This window comes from Trichoderma camerunense (genome assembly GCF_050948025.1).
Source record: "Trichoderma camerunense strain CBS 138272 chromosome Unknown V8C40scaffold_8, whole genome shotgun sequence".
Classification (NCBI taxonomy): Eukaryota; Fungi; Ascomycota; class Sordariomycetes; order Hypocreales; family Hypocreaceae; genus Trichoderma; species Trichoderma camerunense.
In genome coordinates, this window is record NW_028145362.1 from 503001 (window position 1) to 521125 (window position 18125).

The 18125-nt window shown below is 52.2% G+C and overlaps 6 protein-coding genes across 6 annotated transcripts; 3 read left to right on the top strand and 3 right to left on the bottom strand.

The window, feature by feature from the left end:
* Positions 1–64: 64 nt before the first annotated feature.
* V8C40DRAFT_243857 (IST3 family RNA-binding protein) lies at positions 65–1247 on the top strand. Its single transcript, XM_083215525.1, has 2 exons — positions 65–224; positions 292–1247. Exons 1-2 carry the CDS (start codon positions 169–171, stop codon positions 1199–1201), a joined length of 966 nt encoding a protein of 321 aa, XP_083073554.1. The 5' UTR covers positions 65–168; the 3' UTR covers positions 1202–1247.
* V8C40DRAFT_243858 (phosphatidylinositol-3,5-bisphosphate binding protein HSV2) lies at positions 1120–3154 on the bottom strand. The gene is made up of 4 exons (XM_083215526.1): positions 2580–3154; positions 2472–2510; positions 2309–2406; positions 1120–2251 (listed from the first exon to the last, which is right to left on the bottom strand). The coding sequence occupies exons 1-4, from the start codon at positions 2686–2688 to the stop codon at positions 1355–1357; spliced, it is 1143 nt and encodes a 380-aa protein (XP_083073555.1). The 5' UTR covers positions 2689–3154; the 3' UTR covers positions 1120–1354.
* A 1300-nt stretch (positions 3155–4454) lies between these two features.
* V8C40DRAFT_243862 (Septin-domain-containing protein) lies at positions 4455–6782 on the top strand. The gene is made up of 7 exons (XM_083215527.1): positions 4455–4636; positions 4802–4877; positions 4954–5070; positions 5135–5222; positions 5286–5423; positions 5483–5950; positions 6005–6782. Exons 1-7 carry the CDS (start codon positions 4625–4627, stop codon positions 6249–6251), a joined length of 1146 nt encoding a protein of 381 aa, XP_083073556.1. The 5' UTR covers positions 4455–4624; the 3' UTR covers positions 6252–6782.
* Positions 6710–8475, bottom strand: V8C40DRAFT_243865 (inhibitor of apoptosis-promoting Bax1-domain-containing protein). Its single transcript, XM_083215528.1, has 3 exons — positions 7972–8475; positions 7697–7870; positions 6710–7643 (listed from the first exon to the last, which is right to left on the bottom strand). The coding sequence occupies exons 1-3, from the start codon at positions 8137–8139 to the stop codon at positions 7152–7154; spliced, it is 834 nt and encodes a 277-aa protein (XP_083073557.1). The 5' UTR covers positions 8140–8475; the 3' UTR covers positions 6710–7151.
* A 3218-nt stretch (positions 8476–11693) lies between these two features.
* V8C40DRAFT_213047 (TLC domain-containing protein) lies at positions 11694–14053 on the top strand. Its single transcript, XM_083212130.1, has 5 exons — positions 11694–11711; positions 11767–12114; positions 12285–12598; positions 12670–12957; positions 13054–14053. The coding sequence occupies exons 2-5, from the start codon at positions 11922–11924 to the stop codon at positions 13660–13662; spliced, it is 1404 nt and encodes a 467-aa protein (XP_083073558.1). The 5' UTR covers positions 11694–11711; positions 11767–11921; the 3' UTR covers positions 13663–14053.
* Positions 14054–17025, bottom strand: V8C40DRAFT_213060 (uncharacterized protein). The gene is made up of 2 exons (XM_083212132.1): positions 16422–17025; positions 14054–16193 (listed from the first exon to the last, which is right to left on the bottom strand). The coding sequence occupies exons 1-2, from the start codon at positions 16617–16619 to the stop codon at positions 14445–14447; spliced, it is 1947 nt and encodes a 648-aa protein (XP_083073559.1). The 5' UTR covers positions 16620–17025; the 3' UTR covers positions 14054–14444.
* Between the last annotated feature and the right edge of the window lie 1100 nt (positions 17026–18125).

Genomic DNA, 18125 nt, shown 5'->3' on the forward strand with positions numbered 1-18125 from the left:
CTTGTTTAGTGGTAATTGGTCACTAAACTAGAGCTCAGTGCGCATACAGCAGCCTTGTTCGAATAATTGAAGCAGCTGCTCAGCCTTGCATCATCTTCAAGGTTCGCACCTCGACAAGACAGCACAGACTCAGTTCCTCAGCAAGATCCGCCATCTGAACAGAGCAATATGAACCAGATACGCGCCATCCAGGCACTAAATAAAAAAGAAATTGAAAACGGAATGTAAGTCATACCACATACTTTAACAATCTTTAACTGGCGACAAAACGCAGAGCTGACCTGCCGCAAGTTCACCAGACGCGTCCTGGCATGTCGACTACCGTGACACCGCCTTCGTCTACTTTGGCGGCCTCCCATACGAACTCTCCGAAGGAGACATCATCACGATATTCTCTCAATTCGGCGAACCAGTCTTCCTAAAACTCGTGCGCGACAAGGAGACGGGCAAATCAAAGGGCTTCGGCTGGCTCAAATACGAAGACCAAAGGAGCACCGACCTCGCAGTAGACAACCTAGGCGGCGCCGAAATTGGTGGGAGATTACTACGAGTTGACCACGCCCGATACCAAGCGCGAGACGACGAAGACCAAGATGAATTCAAAATTGGATGGGAAGATATCCAGCGCAGGGAAGGCAAGGCCGTGTCCGACGACGAGAGCATTCCGGAAGAGGTCCAGAGACCGATGCTGCCCGAGGAGAGAGAGTTGGCTCTTTTAATGAGAGACCATGATGACGATGATCCCATGAAGGGATTCTTGATTGACGAGAAGAAGAAAGAGGTGGAGGAGGCTCGGCGAAGAGCTGACAGGAAAGAGAAGCCGGACAGTCGTAGGCATCACAGACATCACAAGTCAAGACGAGATAAGGAAGACGACGGCCGGCGCGAGAGATCACGGAGAGATGAAGCCTCGGGGGAGAAAGAAAAGCGACCGTCAGATGGCGAGTCAAGACGACATCGACATCGAGACGACTCCAGGGAGCGTCACAGGAGGCACAGAGATTCACCTCGAGAGGGCTCACGAGAACGGGAAAGACGGCGGGACAAGAAACCCGAAAACGACGACAGGAGGTCTCATAGAAGAGACGATGACCGCGAGAGACACAGGAGGCGGAGAGAAGAAGACGACGACGACGACGATGGTAGGAGAAGATCGCAACGCAAGAGTAGAAGCCGATCTCCTCGGCGTCGTCAGAATTAGTACCAGGTCCAAAAAGCTATGAATACCCAAATAAAATTATTCCCCCATCTTCGTTTAAACAGCATGAACTACCCAAAAAACGCCCAAAAGCCCTCGCTGCATCTGAATTGAATCATCTTCCCTGTATAGTCCCTTTGTTATCCCTCTTACCCCTCATGACGAGTTTCCCAGATATCGCTTCCAGCCCTCACGAACGCAGTGACGCTTTCCGTCCTCACCGTCGACTAGTGTAAACTTCTCCCACCTTGCGTCCTGGCCTGCGCCAATAACCGCAAGGCTGTCCTCGCTGATCCATCCAATGACACCTTTGGGTGGTCTTGTTGTACCAAGAACGGTGCCCTCGGAAAACGAGATGCCGCCAATCATGGACTCGTTTCCAGCTTCAAAGGGTGCAGAAGTAAAGGAATAGACATCGGAAAAGACTCGCGGCATAAGTGGGATCTTGCTGAGGATGCCCCATTTGCCAACATCCGCCTCCTGAGCCGCACCGCCAGGCTGTGGACTACGATGAGCACTCGGCCGCTTAGGGTTAGGCACGTCGAAGATGTGAAGCGTGGACTTGTCAGAGGTGCAGGCTAGCAGTGATCCAGACGGCGAAAATGCGAGGGAGTAGATGGTTGCCGGATCGATGCCTCTGCGGAGCTCTGCTAACCTGGCACAGCTGCTAGTCGCATAGACACGGATGAGTGTCCCCGTTTCGCTGGCACTTGCCAGTAGTTCTCCATCGGTGCTTAACTGGATGGCCTTGAGGGCAGATGAGTGAGCCGGGATGATACTGACATTACCAGTGGCAAGCTCGACGATTTGGATCTGTCCTGTTGTGCGGCCCGGGAACGCAAGCTTCTTGTCTGAGAGACAGCACAGGCCGAGCAAATTGTCGGCCGTCTCGTACACATGCAGCAGCTCGGGAGGTTTGGCGAACGAGTAGACGCGGACGCTGTTCTGGAGGACCACGACGATACGTTCTCTACTTAGCTGCATGCCGCGAATGGGAGTGAGGGCTGAGATTTCCAAGGCAACTTTGCCCTTCATGTCGTCCCATATAATAGCCTAGATGTATATGAATCAATAATTTGCCTATCACAGGCCCAGGGTAAACGAGAGTACCTTGTTGATGGCGAACTTGGGTGACTTCCCACCGCCAGCTAGGGCGAGGTAATTTGTTGTTCCCATCATTCGGACTAGGCCGATGCCGCCGTTAAAGTCTCATCAGATGTCAGCTACCATGCCCGCTACTGGCTAATATTGAGATGTAAAATGAAGAACCAACCTCTTGATGCCTTGAGCAGACAAGACTTAGTATGAAAGACTGATGAGCACACTCGATATTAGCCAGCTGCCACGAGCTTCGTCGAGCAATCTCTCACGGGATACCTACCACATATCCCTGATTCCAAGCCCACTGAAAAGCAGCTCGAGTCTTTGTTGAACGCCACGGACAGCACCGCCGTGGGAGACGACGACTCTATAGGTGGCCGTACATTCATGGCGGCGAGGCGGCTTCACACCGAGCCCAGTAGAGAAGCAGGGATGGAATCAAGAAGACTAAATGAGGCGCCGAGATGGGTTCTAGTATCACCAAAGCTCCAAGAAAAGAGGCGGTGTCCAGTATCTGGCCTTGAATAAAAGGCGTTTGCGATGAGAACAGCGACTATGGATGTTTAGATGTTGATGGCGATGCTCGGTAATCTGTGGGCTGCGACTGGGTCCCGAGAGCTATCCCGTTTTGGCGCAGTGATCATGGGGTTTCTGGACACCAGCAAACAAAAGAGAGCAAGGGGGTGAATTAATATGTAACAGAGGACGCGGTGTTTCGAACCCTGAACCGGTGAGCTTCACTTAAAGGCACGACGATAGTTGATGATTTGATGGATGATCTTGATCCAAAAAGCTGTGCTGCAATGCACTGGATTGACATGTGTCAATTCGGTGTTTGGGCACTGCTCACTGTAGTGGACATGGAATAGGAAGATACAGGGCGTAGTTGCTTTAAACAGGTGGCGCTTTAATGCGGAGGGACCCAGTATCCGGTGCCTCATGCTTGCCGTGGGGCCGCTGCCTTGTAGCGGGATAGCGCTATAACTCGGTTGCCCCTATCAACATGGAACGTTTCTGGGAAAATCAGATGCGAGGGCAACTGAAGCCGACATGCGATGCACTCTGCACCTTGCAGTCATTGGAGTCTTTTCTCTATCTATATCTCATGTACCCTGATAACCTGCCGTCTGGTATCTGCCGTCAGCATGCGCGCGGGCTCGGTGAATATGCATAGCAAGATGTCATGATTACTTGGGGGGATTTGCTATTGATGTATATGTACCCAAGTTAGCTGACCTTCAAGCTGGCAATGCAGAATTCCGTGTTTTACAATGTTTGATAGTGAATGATATCTTAAGGCTAAGAAAAGATGGCGATAAGAGCAACATAGAAGTGTTTGAAGAACTACTATAGAGTCACCATTGAGTACCGGCTACAATCCCTTATGTAGCGTGAGGGAATACGATATGTAACAGGTACCCAATGGCATTCAATATCACCACCTGCCTAAGGTTGTATAACCCTACCTGGAATCATCATTGGGTGCAGTGCAGCAGTGAGTTGGGATACGAGGCTCAAGAAAAGTACACGTCGTCAGAACAAAGTGCAGCACATCGGATTGGACAATGGCTGTGGACAGGGATTTGGGGAATCATCATGTACTCGTAGGACTTATAACAAGGCAGAATCTTGGGTTCAAGTTTATATAAATGAGGGGTAGCTTCTCCTCTTGTTGTATGGATTAATACCTGAGGTATTGTTTCCCCAGAAATTGGCCTCGTCACATTCTAGGACACAGTTGAGGCCTTAGTATATGGAGCGTCCATCACCTTCACAACGAGGTGCCACCAACGCTCGTATTTGCTGCTCTGCTTCACTGGCTGGAGGGTCAAACGAAAATAACCTTAGGCAGGTACATGCAGCACCGTGTTTGTGTTTGCCGATGAATTTCCGGGGCAAATACATCTCCAGTCGCAGTACCTCTGCAATTGAGATGCGCGCACGGACACTGCAGCAAACAATTGATCCGTTGCAGGTACCAGGCGTTTTGGGATTGCATGATTTAGCTTAGCTCCATAGAGTAGCACCAGGTTCACTTAGGGGGAGCTACAGCCGGGGCAGGGGCGGTCTGGCTCTTCTAGGCATAGGCTGGCGCTGGTGGCCCCTGAAAGAAGCAAATTGCCAGTACGACGCCTACTTCTCCTTTACTGTAGCACCCGACCCAAACTTCTCCTGGCCTCTTATCACCGCGACTCAATTCTTCTCTCCTCCATCAAGAGCTTTGTCTTGACCGAACTCTGTCTCTTTGTCTCCTCGCTTCAGCTGCTCACACACCCTCTCCCGCCGTTTTTAGGGCTAATTTAATCCTCATACCAGTCGCCTTCCATGATGTCCTCCGTACGTGCCCCCTCCGTTTCCCGCACTTCTCTGGGACGTGTCAATTCGACAACGACGATGCACGACTCCCAAAACATGCCGTTTCCCTCTTGATTTTCTGGCCCCCTAGCCACGCCCTGTCATGTTTGAAACGCGAGCCAAAACTAACTGTTCTGGACTGTGCAGAAGGTTATCCGCCGAAAGAAGAATGTCAAGAAAGGCATTCAGTTCTGCCTGATGGTGTGTGGTGCTTCTGGAACTGGTATGCCACTGCCCTCTCCGACTGCGCTGCAATTCCAACCCAAATACGAACTTTAGACTCACAATTGTCGCTGCAGGCCGAACCACCTTTGTCAACACCCTCTGCGGCAAGTCTGTCCTCGAGCACAAGGAAGCCGACGATGCTACCAACGCGCACATTGAAGAGGGCGTCAAGATCAAGCCCCTTACCGTTGGTACGTGATGACGAGCCGCAAACGCCCCAATCCGTCTGTTGACGACCACTCACCATCTGATTAGAGCTTGAACTCGATGAGGAAGGCACCCGAATTTCGCTGACCATTGTCGACACCCCCGGATTTGGCGACCAGATTGACAACGAGGCCAGGTGAGCCCCGCATTGACTGCTCCTTCGTCTGTGCCCTGTCGCATGCTAAACTGCCGCGTATAGCTTCTCAGAAATCGTCGGCTACCTCGAGAGACAATATGACGACATCTTGGCCGAGGAGTCTCGTATCAAGCGTAACCCTCGCTTCAGAGACAACCGTGTCCACGCCATGCTTTACTTCATCACCCCTACCGGCCACGGGTAAGCTTCCTTCTCCTGCCCGTCGAGCTACTCCTTTGGTACTAACGCGTCTCCACAAGCCTCCGAGAGCTCGATATCGAACTGATGAAGCGCCTTGCACCGCGTGTCAACGTCATCCCCGTTATTGGCCGAGCCGACACCCTGACCCCTCAGGAGCTTGCCGAGTCAAAGAAGCTGGTCATGGAGGACATTGAGCACTACAGAATCCCCGTCTACAACTTCCCCTACGACATTGAGGAAGACGATGAGGATACCGTCGAGGAGAATGCAGAACTCAGAGGACTCATGCCCTTTGCCATTGTTGGCTCGGAGGATGTGGTTGAGATTGGTGGCCGCAAGGTCCGCGCTCGCCAGTACCCCTGGGGTGTTGTCGAGGTCGAGAACCCTCGCCACTCAGACTTCTTGGCCATCCGATCAGCCCTCCTCCACAGCCACTTGGCTGACCTGAAGGAAATCACCCACGATTTCTTGTATGAGAACTACCGTACCGAGAAGCTGTCTAAGAGTGTGGATGGCGGTGCCTCTGGGTAAGTATACCACTTTATCTTGCTTGTCATGATAGTGAACTAATTTGTGTAAAGTCTTGATGCCTCCATGAACCCCGAGGACCTGGCTTCCCAGTCTGTCCGCCTCAAGGAGGAACAGCTCCGACGAGAGGAGGAGAAGCTCCGCGAGATCGAGCTCAAGGTCCAGCGCGAGATCAACGAGAAGCGACAGGAGCTGCTGGCACGCGAGTCTCAGCTCCGCGAGATAGAGGCTCGCATGCAGCGCGAGACGGCCCAGGCATCGCCCGCGCTGGACACCAGCATCAATGGCGGCGAGGAGTAAATCATCTCAAATCACGTATTAGGGCTTTCTTCGGCATTATAAAAGTAAATTGCGACGTTGGTCTATTTATCGCTGCCGGCGTTGGGTTTTACCTCTCCTACACACTGAAGAGCAAAGAGATCAGAACATTCCCCCGGCCGTTACAGAATCGAGTTTGATTTTCTCCCTGTTTTTTCTTTACTTATTTTATTGCAACCTACGACAACTCGCGAACGTGACGCATGGGTTGGTGCGGAGATGGAACGATGGAGGCTGACGAAGGCGAGGGAGTTTCACTGTGGAATATATGGAGAGGGTGGGAATGCCGTTGGACCAAAACGACGTATACCCCGACGAAGAGAGATGCCTCGGATCGGCAAAGATGGGAGAGCGTGCGGCTACTCAGCATAATAATATCCTGTTTTTTAGCCGCATCAGTAGCCATCTGTTGTCAAATGGTCTTCCTGTTTTTTTAAACTGTCCTATTTTTTATTTTTTCTAGCTACTGTAGTGAACTTCTAATGCAGATATCAAATACTTTCACAACCTTTACGATTTTTGACACGAGAGAGAATGTGAGCCAGATTGGCCATGAATTCGGCTTTGTCACGAGCTAGTTTATTTTCTTCCTTTGTGTTGGTACGTTGGCGTTTTAACGCAAAGAGGAAAAGCACTGAGAAAGGAAACATGCAAGAAGAACAATAGAAAACAACAGAAAGAAAAAACTAAAGCAAACTGCCTTATCCGCGTCCTATCCGCTTTATCCCATTATCCTACAAAGGTGTGAAAGAAAAGAAAGAAGAAAATGAAAATGAAAGGGTAAAGCCCATGATAACAATCTCAAAAGCTCTTGCACGAATCACGAGTAGTGCCACAGTAGTTGATTGCATCCATTAGTGCGATTCATTCCGCTTGGCCATATTAGTTGTTAGACTGGCTGTTGAGGATGCGCAGGATGGCGAGGAAAAGGTTGATGATGTCGAGGTACAGGCTGATTGCGGCGGCAATCTCCTCCTCAACATGGTGGTGGCGCATAATCATCTGGGTGTCGACGAGGATGTAGCCGCTGAAGATGAGGGCAGCGAGGCCTCCGTAGACGAGCTCGCCGGTAGAGCTATACGGAAGGAACATGGCCATGAATCCGAAGAGGACGAGGCCCCACAGAGCGCCGAAGAGGTAGGGCATCCATGAGGTGAAGTCGTACTTGGACTGGCAGGCGAAGACTGTGAGGAAGACGAAGATGCCCGCGGTGAGGATGGTGGCGTTGAGGACGATGGAGGTCTGGTAGAAGGAGACGATGACGGAGATGGAGTAGGCTTCGGTGAGGGTGAAGAGGGAGAGGAAGAGAAGGTTGGTCGGGTATGATTTGCGCTTCCAGTAGGTGAGACCCATGAAGATCATGGCGCCGAAGAGCTGGAGATGTTTGTTAGCTAGAGTTCTCGCGGATGAAGATGGGAGTGACATACAGATGCCCAGACGAGACCAGGATGGCTTTGGATCCACGCCTTGTATCCACCGCTGAAGAAGCTGATGGAGCTCAAGGCCGCCGTGGCGATGAGCTGAACGGTAAGGATGCTGTAGACCTTGCGGACAAACTGGTTGCGAATATCGACCGTGGCTTCGGCAACAGAGCCGCCAAACTGTTTTAAAGTGACGTCAGCAGTGAGACCTTTAACGAGGTAATAGACACCAGATTTTGGTATCCAAAGAAGCGCACGAGGGGGTTTCATCCAGAACTTACCTTGAAGTCGTCGGGAATGTTGTCGTCGCTGCTGCGCGGTTCTGCGAACAAGCCGGGATCGTTGCGCGACGACGAGGCAGCCGAGGTGCCATACGCGGGCGGAGCTTGGGTGTAGTCGTCGTCGGGTTCCTGCTGGGGAGCCGGCTGGTACTTTGCGGTGGACGCCATGATTGTCACGCAGTCTCTCTTTTTCCCTTTCTCTATTGCGCTGGATCGGATGCGAAGTTTGAGAAGGGCGTTGTTGTGGTGGTTGAGTTGCTGATGGACTTGAGGTGGAAGAAAAGCGTGAAGATCAAAGGGACAAAGGCGATCGCTGTGGCGGAAAGGATGATGTAGACGATAAATTACTGGGTCAGGAGGGGGCGGCGTGGCTGGAGAGCGGGGCGAGCTCGGTTGATGCCTATTATGGCGTGTGGCTGTGCAGGAACCCGCTACCGAATTCTTTGAGGAGAGCTCCCGCTTGATATGGTAGCTCAAACAGCTCTAGCATTGAAGCTTTGTTTCCTCCAAAAGCCACCTTGTTGCCACCGTTCAAAATAGTATGCCAAAGTACAGACACAAGCAGCAACACAAAGCAAAGCAACACAAAGCAATATAGAGGCAGATGGGCCTTGTTTGGCTCGAGCATGCAAGATGGGACTACAGTATGGAGCATTTTACGGAGCAGCACCAGTCCGTCCGGCAGCGCTAAATTTGCAGTAAGAGAGCTTTTAGATGGCTTTGTATTAATATCCATCTGATTGTGCAAATATTGAATGTGCCTGTTCCCCGCCTCTTAGCTGCTTGACGCTTGTACTCCAAACCAGGCACGAGAATAAGTCAGGCACCGAGTAAGAGACTGTCGCTCGACAGCAACTTGAGTAATATTTGATCTCTTTCAGAATTTAGGCTCTGCGGTGGTCTTGCTTCAGTGGCAAGCGCATATTGGAAGAGGTGACAGCTCAAATATGCTCTCTCACAGCTAGGAAAGAGTCTCGTTCTTTTCAATATGTAGGTTCTACAGGCCATTTCTGTCTTGGCCAGCTTGGGCTTGGTTCAGAGACATCCAGGCCTAGAACTGGCGAGCGACAGGACGGCTGTAGAGGGTGTTGTGACAAGCACTCCCATGATTGGCTTTGGCTGTGATCCCTGTCTGCTTGCGGCTGGGGTTGATTGAGAAATCGATCAGCTGGTGAGCACAAAATGTCTCTTTGACGAGCAACTGCTATTACCGTCGACATGCATGTTGGGTTTTTTGCTACATGCACCTTATTACGTCTGCTGTTACTTGATACCAGCGCTCTGCATATAGCTATTATTACCTAAGATCAACTCCCGTTCAACTTATCTTGATGAGAATTATACAACTTGAAGCTCGATTGCTGCCTCTGTCCAGGGTCCACCAATTTCCTCATGACGCCACGCTTTGAATCCCCGCCCCCACTCGATCTAAGATTAGATTCTTCGTCCAACGAACACTATCGACTGAGATGTCCTTGCTTGCGTTTTTGGGTGCACTATTAGTTAGAAAGACTTATACTAGACTATTGCTATGAATACGATCACAAGACCTTAGCGGAACCCTTATCAGGCGGTAGGGCCCTATATCGGTTAAATACCTTACTGAGGGGAAGTCAAGAGAATCGCGAAGATGAGATTCTACTTCTAAATGGCTTGAGAACGGTCACTGTTCTTAGCCCAGGATTTCGTAGCACATTGAACGAATATACTGGATTACAACTACAACAGAAGAGATGGAGTGCTGCATAATACACGTACCCAGCTTAAGGTTCAGCAGCGCCATGACAGCTGACGTTATCCTCACTTTGGATAGTACGACACCTCCATTCACTGCTCAACTTCCTGGACAGGTAGGTGCCGCTAAATCCATCCCAAACTCGAGACCTGCGCTGCTCTTTTGCATGTTCTGGGTAGGATCCATTGATGGCCCAAGAACAAGCAAGGGTCGCCCTTAGTCCAGATCCTACAGCCTATGCTCGGCCCACGTGTGTTGCTGTCCATCGTGGCGCACACCTTTTTGCTGTTCGGACGAAAAACTGTACTGCAGTAATACCTCGGAGTCTTGTTTAAATGAATGGGTGGCAATGACACTTGGGTAGTACAAGCAAAGTCGCACAGGCGGGGAGATGCGGAGCACTGCTCCCTGCGGTTAGCAAGAGTTGAGGGATTGGGACTCAATGCTCCCCCAAGATTATTCCGTCACGAACTACCGCATCGCTACCCTGCTGTTGCTGTGAGGTTAAAAGGCGAATTGGGTAAAAGAGGGGATGTTTCAGAAGAGGAGAATTCGGGCTGACGCCATTGGCTGGCACCAGCAGGTGAGGTTAATCTCGGGAGCGAATCAGCCCATGGCTTCACCCGCCTGAGCGTGCATCAAATCGCATCAATTTGTTGAGGTCCAGGGGCCCAAGCGAGCGCCTCAGCACACCTTAGCAGACTGCTAGGCCGCTAGCGGGTACTGTAGCGCAAGTGCGCCGTTGTGGGTTGTGTGTTAGTTGAGCCCAAGCAACGTCTGTATGCGGGCGAATGCACACTGTAGAGGTGCTCGTACATGTGTGTGTGCCTCAATCACTCACCGCTCGCAAGTTGTGATGGACGAAGAAGAAGAAAATTGAAGATCGTCCATTGAACTTATGAAGTTGATACAATGTAGAAAAGAGAAGTACGAGTGCCTATTCGTGAACCCCTCTCCAATGCCGTGTCATGTTATGGAGTCAATTCTATCAATAACCGTGAGTGGGACGTCACTCGAGCCGGGGCTTGAGACAAGAGTTGAAAAAGCTCGGGCCAGGGCTCAGAGCAATTGATCCATCTCGTGCTGTTTGATATGCGCGGGGGAGGCAGCCGAGTTTCCTAGTTGACTGCTCACATTCTGCAAGACGCAGGCTTTACCGTCTGGTAGTATTGATCAGACAAGACACTTGACAAGCCGCTGCTGCCGCTTTGCTGTCTGTACGGCACTTGTCTATCCATGCTATGTTGCCTTATGTGAGGTGAGAGGATCCAACAGAGAGGTTGAGTACATGTAATAGTAATACCAAGCATACCACCAAACCCACAACTTGCAACTGAGTAATGGCAGCTATTAATAAACATAAAAGACACATCCGTTAGTCTCAGTCAATAATACCTGATACCTTGGCAGTCACACACGCACAGCTCTCTCTCCCGGCCGTATGCCCGCGGCGGCCGGCTGCCCGTACATCACACTCAACTCCACTGCACTGCACTGTACAGTGCCGTACCTGTGCCCCCGTACGAGGCTTAGCACCCAACTGAGTCGCATGCTGAAGCAGTGCATCCATCTTGCTGCTGATCCCTCGAATCTGGCTCTCCACCGCCTATCTGTCCTTTCCCGCTTGCTTGTTGCTCTTCCAGGTTTTTTTTCTCCCATGTCCATTTTTCCATCCATTTTTTTTTTCTTTGTCCCGCCCGTCCCCACGCAGTTTGCGTGTACCAGGCTTAATACGCCCTTTAAACGCTCCCAATCCCTCTCTCTTCCCCTCCAACCTCCGAAGTGGAACAGCTCTCCATCTGCAAGCAATTGACTCTCCACCTTGTCCAGGAAGCTTGGCAGAGGCCTTTTTCCATCTCGTCTCCTCGGCAGCTCTTCTTTTCTAGGGGAGCTAGGCTAATCTGCAGCTTGGGGGCGCCACTCCGCACGCCGTGGGCAAGAGGGAAAAAAAAGAACCTTGAAAAAAAAAGAGGTCGAAGCAAAGGTGGTCCAATCACCAGCCATAGTGAGACATCCCACCACCCCCACCACACCCTTTGGCTGCTGCTACTACCTTCTAGCACTCGTACTATTATTGCTTGTCTCGTCTTGCCTTGTGCTAACCAGGCCGTTAGCATTTCTCGACGCACCTCCGCAAAGTCTCATCCCTTTTTCCAAAACCCGAGTCCAAGTGCCTCGTTCACGACCGCTGCTTTGCTCAACAGCTCTCGACACCATGGGCGACTCGCACGGCTTCGTGGCGGACGAAAAGACTGTCGCCGGCTCCTCCAAGAGCTCGAGACCGGCCACCAACGGGCAGCGGTACATGCAAACCTCTGGCAGCAATGTCGTGCTGGTCCGTCGCCTGAAGCGCAAGGACGAAGGGCTCTGGAAGCCCCTCGCTCGCTGGTTCGTCGAGAACCAGGTTGGTACGTTATTTTTTGCCTCGTTCTTGTTTTTTGCGGCTTTGTTACGTCCCCTCCCCTTGTCGGAAGAAACATGGTACCTGTCGCAACATTGGCTGGCATAATGCAAAAGATATGCTTCTTTTTAAAAGCAGCCACAGCATGAAACCTTGCTGATCCTTTGCTGCAACTAGGCTTGTCACTCAACCTACTCGCTCTTCTTTTCCTGGCCCACGCCTGCATTCCCAAAGCCAGAGTACACACGACCAAGTTCTTCCATCTCTCGTACTACAACGCAAAGACGGGCAAATATGCTGCCGGATCTGACGATGCCTGTTTGATTGCCTTTTTTATCGTCCTCTTCACCGGCCTTCGAGCCGGTACCATGGACTACATCCTGGCGCCGTTTGGCCGACTCTTCGAAATCAACAAGAAAAAGGACTTGACCCGATTCACCGAGCAGGCCTGGTTGCTGGTGTACTATCTTGTCTTTTGGCCAACGGGCGTGGTATGTGGTTCCGAAACGCATTGATGTGTCCCAAGTAGAGGACGCAAAGTCACTGACTCGCCGTTACTTAGTATCTGTACTACAACTCTCCCGCCTGGCTCAACATGAGGGAGCTGTGGACCGACTGGCCGAACCGGGAGATGGGTGGTCTCATGAAGTGGTACATGATTGCTCAATGGGCGTTTTGGCTGCAACAGATTATTGTCATCAACATTGAGGATCGACGAAAGGACCACTGGCAGATGTTTAGCCACCACATCATCACCACGGCGCTGATTTCGTCGTGCTACTGCTACCACCACACCCGCGTTGGCATGTTCATCTTGGTCATCATGGACGTGGTGGATCTGTTCCTCCCTGTAAGGCTTTCTCTCTCTCTCGTTTTCTTCTGACTGCCCTCAGTTGTAGACTTTGGGGATTCTTAATGTGATTGCTAACCCCAACAATTTGTCTAGGTTGCCAAGTGTCTCAAGTACTGCGGCTACACCACGGTGTGCGACTACGTCTTTGCCCTCTTCATGGTGTCATGGTTTGTGGCACGCCACGTCTTCTACATCATGGTCTGCTGGTCCATTTACGCGCACACCCCTGAAATCATGCCCAATGGATGCTTCATTGGACCGAACGACTCCCTGGTTGGACCATTGGAAACCCCCGCCGGCTTCACGTATCTGATTGAGCCATTCTTCAACTCGACAGGGCGTGTGTGCTACAACGAGACGGTCAAGTGGGCTTTCCTCGCGCCCCTCCTTCTGCTGCAGGGCATTACGATTTTCTGGTTCACCATGATTGTTCGCGTTGCCATCAAGGTGATTGGCGGAGGTGGCGCAGAAGATACCCGAAGCGACGACGAGGCTGACGAAGAGGAGGATGAGGAGGAACTCATCTACGAAGAGGTTCACCCACTGGAGCAGGAAGTCGGAGTGGAGGAGCTGGACCTCAAGAGCTGGGAGCGACGCAACGGGCTTAAGAAGCAGGCTTCCGCCAGCGGAGTCAGCCTGCCGGGACACAGCGACCGAAAGGAGCTCCTTGGCCGCATTGGCTGCGAGAAACAAGTGGAATAAAAAGACGAACAACTGGCCAGGGAAAAAGGAGGGATGATGGGCAGGACAGAGAGAGATATACTTTTTCTTTGGGACGACGGCGTTACGGAGTTTTTGAGGCTGTTGCCCCCTTGACCGTTCCTTTTAAAGGGGAAAGGGGGTTTGCCTCTTTCTTTTTCTCTCCTTTTTTTCATTTTCAACCTTTGACATGAAAACCTGTTTGGGATATGGGATATTTTCAACTGGCAGGGCTGTGTTGACCAACCGGGAGCTCTAGGCAAGAGCGAGAACGGACAGGCGGACAGATGGGACGATGCTAGAAAGCCTTTGATACCATGTGCTACGACCAACTGACTTGACGAAGTGGATTCTATAGACTCGATAGAGAGTTGATTTCGCGCGGGTTAGTTATTATGACGATATATTTTGCGGGATACATGTTTTTTTTTTTTTGCTTGGTGCACTGTGACGAATGATGTTTATGTTGTCACTGTATGGAATATGGCCATATGTATGTATATTCATTCATATTCAGACTTCAAGACGTAAGAACATAGAGTAAATGCTAGACAATAGACTACATGTAGCCTGTACTCGACTCTTGTCCGACTCGCCCCCCCTGAGCCTAAGCTCCCTTGCTGATGCAAAATCCCGAAAAACTAATAACTAAGCTAGATAAAAGGGAAATATCAATTAATCAATAAATACATGGATAAAATGCTATATTCACATGATTAGTACGCTTCGTAAGCTGTCATTTTTTTTGTCCATTTTTTGTTTCTTTCATTGTTTCTTTCTTTCTTTCATGCCTCGTCGGCCAACATCTTCTTGGCCATCTCCTGCAGCTTAAACTTCTGAATCTTGCCGCTCGCCGTCTTGGGATAATCATCAACCCAGAAGACGTATTTAGGCACCAGGTGGCTCGACAGGTTCGTCCGCACCCACTCGCGCACGCGGTCCTTGGACAATCTCCGCGCAGCTTCATCACCCTCTCGCTGCGTGTCTGCGGTTGTCCAGCCGTGGCGAGGGATGACAAAGGCAGCGACGGCTTCACCTAGACGCTCGTCGGGGACGCCGGCGACGGAGACTTCTTGCACGCCGGGGAGCTGGAAGAGACAGTTTTCGACTTCGAGGGGGTGGATGTTTTCGCCGCCGCGGATGATGAGGTCCTTGATGCGGCCGGTGATTTGGACGAAGCCGTCGGCGTCCATCTCGGCCTCGTCGCCGGAGTACATCCACGTGCGGCCGTCGGATTCGGTGCGCCGGACCTGGGCGGTGCGTTCAGGGTCGCCGAAGTAGCCCTTCATGACGAGGTATCCCGAGGCGGCCAGCTCTCCCCGTTCTCCTAGGGGCAGGACGCGGGTGTGGTCGAGAGGATCGACAATCTTGACGGTGGTGTGCGGCATGGGCGTGCCGACGGACGAGGTGCGCTGCTCAAAGGGGTCCGAGGGCCGTGTCATGCAGCTGACGGGAGCGGTTTCCGTCATGCCGTAGCAGATGACCAGATCTTGCAGGCCGAGGCGCTTGTAGACGGTGCGCATGAGGGACTCGGGCACGCTGCTGCCGGCGACGATGCCCTTGAGCAGGTGCTGCGGCACGGGCAGGTTGCCCTCGTCCAGGGCCTCGAAGATGGAGACCAGCATGGTGCTTACGCCGTATAAGCCGGTGGCGTCTGTGTCGGCGGCCATGCGCACCGTGGCCACGGGATCAAAGGCCGGCGACGGGAAGAGGATGGCGGCGCCGGTGGTGGCCGTGGCCATGTAGCCCAGCACGGAGCCGAAGCAGTGGAACAGCGGCGGCGGCACGACGATGCGGTCGGACGGGTCGAGGCCCATGCGGTCCGCGATGAAGGCGCCGTTGTTGAGGATGGCTGTGTGCGAGAGCTGTGCGGCCTTGGGGGCGGATGTCGTGCCGGATGTGAACTGGATGTTGATGGTGTCTGCGGGATCCAGGGGCGCGTCAGGCTTGACGGCGCGGTCAGAACCCTCGAGTAGAGTCTCATATGAACTCAACGCAGCGAACTGGTCCAACGGAAAGTCGACACCAGGATGGCTGGCACGATTATCCAGCACAACGACACGCTTCAAACTAGGAACAGCCTCGCTCTGAATCCTACTCCGCTGCAAGTCGCCTACAATCGTCTCCAGCAGCTGCTTATTACTGCGTCCCTTTCCCGGACGATACGCAAGGTCTGTGACGGCGCCGATGATGAGCACCTCTGCGTTGAGGTGGCTCAGCGCGGCAGTCACCTGCTGAGCGTTGAAGGTAGGATTGAGCGGGACGAGGACGGCGCCGAGCTTGAACAGGGCGTACGTCAAAGCGGCGAACTCTGCGCTATTGCCGAGGCTGACGGCGACGCGGTCGCCCTTGCGGACGCCGATGGAGGAGAGGGACGAGGCGAGGCGGTTGGAGACGAGGTCGAGGGCGTGGTAGGTGAGGGTGGACTCGCGGGCGTTGGGGGTTGGCGAGCGGGCGATGACGGCGGGACGGTCGCCGTGGCGGGAGACGACGGAGGCGAAGTGGTCTGGGATGGTGCCTGTGAAGAGGGCGGGCTAGGAGAGGTTATGATGTTAGTATTCATGTTGCTTTGTTGTTGTTGTTCATGTATAAGTGGTGGTGATGGGGGCGAGTGAGTGAGAGTAAGAGGTGAGAATATAAGCGCGCGTGTAAGAGAGATGTAGATGTAAGATCACCATCTTCACAACACCGCAAACCCATCGTTTGATATTCCCCCCTCAACATCTCAGTATCACGCCTCATCACGCTCACCGAAAACTCACTTCCATTGGTCCCGTCCGTATGCTGAGCCCCTCCGTCCCCAATATCCTCTGCTGCCACTCCTGCGGCACGTAGCCCTCGTCAACCGTCGTCCTCGCCGCCGCCGCCGCCGCCGTGCTCATCGCTCTCCTCCGCGCAGCAGCCGCCATTCGCACCGCGGCTCTCGTCCGGCCCGCGCATGCTCGCGTGTACATGGACATTTGGTGTTTTCTTGTTGTGCGTTGTTCTCGATAGTTGGTGTGGTAGAATAAACGAGGCTGTGAGGGAGGGGGAGAAAGCTTCGTGACGACACACGCTGGATTTCGCTATATGACGAAGCAAAAACGAAAAGAAAACACCGAGGTATCAAAAAGAGAAAAAAGGGAAAGAGAAAAAGAAGAATTCGTCCACGGATTTTGACTCAAGCCGCCATTCAGGTTTTTTTAATGTTTCACTCGGTCCCAAGGGATGAATGGTCCAATGTTCGCTTGTAAAAATAAATTAAAAGATAAAAAAGAGTTTCACAAGAGACACTTTCCAAGGAAAACCCCAAAAATCACAAGTCACACGAAACCCAACAACACAAGACACACGGACACACACCCTCACCTTTATAAATATACCAGAAAAGAAAAGGTGTCCGGCCCCCATTTCCCCAGAAAAAAAGTCCAGCCCGCCGTCTCCCGACCTACGGAACGGCTTTCGCTATGCCAACCACCTAACCATTCCCCTCTTTCTTTCTTCCTCTTCCTCTTTGCTGTCTGCTCGGCCTCTTCTCTGTCTCCCCCACACACTAGAGTACTCGTACTCCGTCTAAAAAAAAAAAGGACCCCCCCTTCGGACCGTGTAGCCTTATTTTGTTATTTCTCCTTCCCACCCCAAGCCTACTAAGAAGAACAAAGCCGCTGTTCCCATAACCGTAGTGCTTGGCTTGCTTCCCCACTCGCCACCTCCGAACCTTGCGGAGAAAAAGCCAGGCAACTCTGTGTCTCTCCCCAAAAGGAAAAAACAAGAGAATTGCTTAGCTGCCAGCCTTACTTCCCGCTTTGGCTTTCGTTGCGTGGGGACGGGTTTGTGTGGCTGCGGAGCTTTTGATTCGCTGGGAGGGCGAACCGGTGCGGGACAGGCGGTCCGGGTCGGGCTGCAGGGGGATGATTGAACTGGGAGAGGAAGCGGCTGTTCAATGCTTGGTTGGACCGAGTGGTTGGTAGACGTGGAAGCTTCATGTGATGATGGAGATTAGATGAGTTTGAGATGCGGCATGTAATTGATTAGAGATGGCTTTGTAATGCCGTTGTAATCTGGTATTGTTGTAGTCGTTTCCAGTATCTCTTTCTTCTTCTCTTCTGTGAGCGATTGATTGCTTGATTAATGCACTCACAGCGTCTGTGTGTTCGCTTCAGTCCGTCCCGTCCGTTGTGAGGCCGCATGCAACCTTGCGTTGTCCGGCTACATATCACAAAGCATCACCAAATCACCTCTCTCAGCGTTACGCCCGCGACAACAGGCAAACATTCACAGCGCACTTTGTATGCACCCGTCGGCAACAACAATGACGCGGCACCAACGGAATCATGCCATGCAGCCCCATCTCATCTCATCTCAACTTCTCCTCAGCGGGCCTCCGAAAATGCTTGTCTTGTCTCTGATAGGATTCCATTTTACTGACCTCGGCTCTACGCTACACACAGCCTCCCGCTGGTAGCGCCAACGGCTATATCATAGAA